The sequence below is a fragment of the Hypomesus transpacificus genome, unplaced genomic scaffold (assembly GCF_021917145.1).
Source record: "Hypomesus transpacificus isolate Combined female unplaced genomic scaffold, fHypTra1 scaffold_96, whole genome shotgun sequence".
NCBI classification, from domain to species: domain Eukaryota; kingdom Metazoa; phylum Chordata; class Actinopteri; order Osmeriformes; family Osmeridae; genus Hypomesus; species Hypomesus transpacificus.
The window spans coordinates 41,112-46,890 of NW_025814044.1; the positions used below are offsets into that span (position 1 = coordinate 41,112).

General features: G+C 47.4%; 1 protein-coding gene across 1 annotated transcript; it reads left to right on the forward strand.

The window, feature by feature from the left end:
• The first annotated feature begins 3,493 nt into the window (after positions 1-3,493).
• Positions 3,494-5,100, forward strand: LOC124466361 (E3 ubiquitin-protein ligase Mdm2-like). The gene is made up of 4 exons (XM_047018185.1): positions 3,494-3,666; positions 3,921-3,970; positions 4,312-4,397; positions 4,565-5,100. Exons 1-4 carry the CDS (start codon positions 3,521-3,523, stop codon positions 4,757-4,759), a joined length of 477 nt encoding a protein of 158 aa, XP_046874141.1. The 5' UTR covers positions 3,494-3,520; the 3' UTR covers positions 4,760-5,100.
• The last annotated feature ends 679 nt before the right edge of the window (positions 5,101-5,779 follow it).

Here is a 5,779-nt window from a genome sequence, read left to right on the forward strand (position 1 = left end):
CTAACATTTTGAATCTGTCCAAAACATTTCACCCATCACCAACACAAGTAGCACTTCTGGAGAGAGGCCTCACCTTTGTGCCCCGTCCCACCACTTTTGACCAGGAGGAACTTCAAAGGGACATCCACAAATATCACAGACGACTTAAAATACTGGACTACTTTGACTATACAGAGAGCGATAACCACCTGCCCTTCATCAATCCTTCCACCTGGGAGCCTAAACTCTCCCGAGAGTCACTACAAACACTCAAAAACAACCCACACATAGTCATCAAACCAGCGGACAAAGGATCCAAAATAGTCATCTTAGATAACCACCAGTACATTTTTGAAGCAAATAGGCAGTTAAACAACATCAGACATTACAAAATCATACCGGATAGCATACAACCACAGACACAGGTGAAACTTAGGACTATCATCAAATCACTTTATGACAGACGCTACATTACAGCTAAGCAACGGGACTACCTATACGGACCGGACACCCCACGACAAAGACTCTTTTACTTACTTCCCAAGATCCACAAAGAACCGGACACCTGGACCATTCCCTTTGAAGTTCCTCCTGGCAGACCCATAGTATCCGATTGTAACAGCGAGTCCTATAACATCTCGGAATACATCGACTACTACATCAACCCCTTATCCACCCGGCACCCCAGTTATCTTAAAGACACATATCACTTTTTAGAAAAGCTCAAGCCCATAGCCGTTCCCTCCCACACACACATCTTTACCATCGATGTGGACAGCCTGTACACCAACATTAACACCACAATGGGTGTGCAGGCTGTCAAATCCCTATTTCATAAGCACCCAGATAACAAAAGACCGGATCAGGACATTTTACAGTTATTACAAATTAGCTTAGATAATAATGATTTCTTATTTAACAATAAACATTATCTGCAGACGATGGGAACGGCTATGGGCAAAAAGTTTGCCCCCGCAAATGCCAACATTTACATGGCTGAGTGGGAGAGAGAAGCGCTGTCAAAGTGTCCACTGCAACCATCATTCTACTTCAGGTTTTTAGACGATATCATAGGGGCATGGCCACACGACATCAAACATTTCACGGAATTCATACACATACTTAACTCACACCATCCATCCATCACGGTGAAGTACATCATTGACCCACAACAGATTCACTTTCTGGACACTACAGTTTACTTTCACACAATAAACGCAACACATAAGACACTTCAGACACGAGTATATTTCAAACCCACAGACACACACGCACTATTACATAAACATAGCTATCACCCCAAGCACACATTTAAAGGTATCGTCAAATCACAGATCATCCGGTTTCATAGAATATCGTCTCACAAAGACGATTTACACATAGCCATTCAAACACTCTTTCACTCACTCAGACAAAGGGGATATTCCAAGAGGTTTCTGCGCACTATTAAAAATGACACTTTGGCAGCTCTCTCTCCCACTCGGCCCACACACACACCCAACACTACAAACAGCGATGCACACACAACCAACACACACACATCACACACACCTCAGACATTCCAAATACAAGCAACAGTACATACACAACCTGCAGCAGAGCCCCTCCCCCTCCTATCCCCCTTCCCCCCAAATCCTCTCCCTTACCCTACACCGGGTTTGCATCCTGTATCCTCCCCCAACCCCCCTCCTAACCCTAAACCTTCCCAGGGCCCTGCTACAGTACCCCACCCAACACCCCGCTACTATCCCATCTTTAATTCCACCCGTAGTCATAGTCACCAACCCCACCCTCCCCTTAGCCCCACTCCTCCCCCTCCCAAAACTATACCCAGCCTGGTCCCCTACCCTAACCACAACCCCTCGGATCCCGCGCCTAACCCCAACCCTCCCCGCAACCCCACCCCCCCTCCTTTTAATTCCACGGGTAGACCCAACCTGACTTTTAACCCTAACCCCAACCTTCCCGACCCCACGCCCAACCTCAACTCCCCCTTTAACACCTCCGCGGACCCGCCCTTTAACCCCATCCCGGAAGCACACCCCCCCTTTAACCCTACCTTTCCTCCCACTTCCCCGGCTACCTCACACACAACCGGCACTGGCCCAGATCCACCTAAAATCATCATTCCCTTAGTCACGACATTCTCACATAGAACACGCCCACTGCAACATACATTCAAACACAATTTCACCACAGCTCAACACACATACCCCCCACTTAAACCATATAGGATCATCTCCGCATATAGAAAAAATAAAAGTCTTAAGGATATCCTCATACATACTAAATTCAGCAATATGCCCCCTCCAATAACCAAACCTCACCATTGCACTACAAAAACAGGAAATTTATTACAAACCCCCATAGCCACACATCAGCTCCAGTCCCGGACAGCCTCACCCTACAAACCTCCAATGTGGTTTACATCATCACCTGCACCCTCTGCCATAAACACTACGTAGGAGAAACCGGAGCTTCAATAGACACTAGGCTGAAACAACACCTCAACAACATCTCACGGGCACACCTACAAACAACACTGGTCACACACTTCCAGGAGCACCCCGTCACTCACCTCATCATGTCTGGGGTGGAGTCGGGGTCCGGGTGGTCCAGTGGACAGCGGAAGCATGCCGAAAGAAAATGGATCACACAGTTGAACACAATTACACCCCTGGGACTGAATGAGAAAACATAACATTCTTATTTTTCACACAGGACCAGTTTAATTTAATAAATAAAGTTTATACATATTTTTTCATGGCAATTCTGTTGATGTATACTTCCTTCTGGTACTGACTACACAACACCCACACACACACACAGATCAGGTCCATACACAACACATACGTCTACACCCTCACACAGAGGCCCAAATAAACACACACACATAGTTTACCTTTTTACTTATTCACATACAGCTTTACATAGACACATAGACTGACACACTAGAAAACAGTGCAACAACACTCACCCTGATCTCCATCTTCAGCACCATCCACTGATTCATCGCCACACAGCACCTGTAAAATACACCCACACATATTTACCTGCACACACATAGATCGACACATTAAAAAAGTAATTTCAACAACACTTACCTTGATCCTCAAATCCACAACACCATCCACTCATTCAGCGCCACACAGCACCTGTTTTAAAAAAAACAAACATGATTCTACAACACATCCATTTGCATTCCTACCCTTTTCATTTCAATTTCAATTAGCTTAACAACACAGTAATAATAGGCCCGTGCTCTTTAAGACCATCCAGTTTTTCTTTTAACCCTACCCTAACCCAAACCTAACCCTAACCCTAACCCCAACCCCAACCCCAACCCCAACCCCAACCCCAACCCCAACCCTAACCCTAACCCCCGATTCAAATTAATGGCTCGTTATCAGGCCCATTTATTTGAATCAGGTGTGTTGGAGCAGGAAAATATATCTAAAACATGCAGGGCAGGGGGTCCCGAGGACCAGGGTTGAGAACCACTGGTTTAGGGCAACAGGGTTCTGGCCGGCTCTGACCGTGTATGTCCCCGCAGGTGATCTTCTACCTGGGCCAGTACATCTTTCAGAAAAAGCTGTACGACCAGAAGCAGCAGCACATTGTCAACTTAGGCGGTGATCCTCTGGGGGCCGTGCTGGGGATCGACACGTTCTCTGTGAAGGAGCCACTGTAAGGAACACACATTGCTCTCACACTAACACACAGACGTACACACACACACACACACACACGCACGCACACGTTTCAAGGGATTTCCATGGAGAGGAAGCAGTTGCCTAATGCCCTAATGGAAGTGTGTGTTATTTATTTTGAAATGTGTGTAGACCACGTGGCAGACAGCTAGCATCAGTGTTGTAACCCCAGGTGTGTGTGTGTGTGTGTGTGTGTGTGTGTGTGTGTGTGTGTGTGTGTGTGTGTCCAAGACGTTTCCTCTCCAGGCTGAGCCAAAATCTTGTTCCTGTGTTAAACCCAGGTAAGCGGTATAGGATGAGATTCACTGGAATGCAGTGCCAGAGATGCCCATCTCAGAAAGTGTATCGAGCAGGATCTGGTGGTTGACCGTGTCGAATGCTGCAGATAGGTACAGCAAAATGGTCACGGATGACCTTGAAGCAGCTCTGGCAGACTGGAGGGAATAGTGACTGACAGGAGGTGGGGCGATGAGAAAGGATGAGGTCATGAGGTCAGAGATCTCGGACAGAGGAGAGAAAGAGTTTAGACATGTAGTGGTCAGTCCTAGAGGAGGGATTGTGAGTAGGAAAAATGGGTTCAGGGAACTGACTGCTAACATCAACTACTTTCTTCTCAACAAAGGAGGGGAATCCACCGGTCATTGGAGAGGAAGGGGGCCAGGTTCGGCCAAAGAGGAAGAGGAGGAAGGGTGCGTCCACGGCACCACTGTGAGTCCTGACCTTTTAACCCCAGAGCCTTGCATCCATGGATACATGTTGACATCTCGGTACACAGTTTGTAAGTCACTTTGGAGAATGTGTGTTACGTATAGAAAATCTGCATATCAATATGTGTGGGTGTGGGTGTGGGTGTGGGTGTGTGTGTGTGTCTGCAGGCCGACCTACCCGCCAGCTTACTGGACCCTTGCTTCATGTGTCAGAGCCGTCCCAAGAACGGATGCATCGTGCACGGGGCCACCATCCACCTCATTTCCTGCTATCGATGCGCTCGCAAGCTGCAGAGGGGCAACAAGCAGTGTCCAGTCTGCAGGGAGCCTATGGAGGCTGTGCTGCTCCTGATTGTCTCGTAGTGCCATGTTAGTGTCTAATAAATATAAATATATGAACCTTGTCCTATTTGTATGTTACTTCTTGTTCATCACTTACCTTGTGTGTTACTTACCTGCGTTGGCGTTCATAGTTTCAGGACATCCCAACAGGTAACAACGATGACAAGGGCTCCTGGTCCTTTTTTAAATGTGGTTCCTGTTGATTTTCTTCTGCATTCCAACCTAGGGTTAGCAACCCTGAGCAAGGAAAGTCTAAAATGTGCAGGACAGGGGGGCCCTGAGGACCATGGTTTAGCACTCATGACCTAACCATTTGATTCTCTAACTTAGTCATTACAGAGCAATTGGTCCGTTATAAAATGTTTCCCCTCCGCCGGTACCTGATTTTAATGCTTGTTTGGTAAGGTGGTAGGGAGAAGCCCTACAAGGGTTTTAAAGATGAAAAGCCATGGGTTGGGTTGCTCGCAGAAGGACAGGGTTTTCAAACTACAAGTCCTGAGAATGGTGAGAAGGCTGATGACGAACGAGTAAGAGGGCCTGCATTGGGTTTTATTGGATGGGAATACCAGGTCAATGGTACCCCGTGGCACAAAGCAAAAATGCTTGTCAAAATAAAGTACCAATAAGTAGAGGTATTGGAAGACAATCACTGGGGTTAAGGAAAGATCTTACAAAGGCCTTATTGTAAGAAGATCATGGCAGACCAATGGTCCTGATGGACCGTAGCCTTCTGCCAGAGGCCAGTGACTGAAACAGGGAGTGTCCAGGGTGGGAGGAGTCAGCCACAATCTTCCTCGCTCGCCTCAGGGTCCTCGAGGCGTGCAGGTCCGAGGGAAGGTAGATTGGCTGCAATCACCTTCTCCGCAGTGCGGCTGCTAAGCTGCAGCCTGCTCTTGTCCTTACCTGTGGCAGCAGCATACCGAATGGTGATGGAGGTGGTGAGGATGGACTCAACGATTGCTATGTAGAAGTGCACAATCATAGTCTTTGGCAGGTTGAATTTCTTCAGCTGACACAGGAAGTACATCCTCTCTTGTGCTT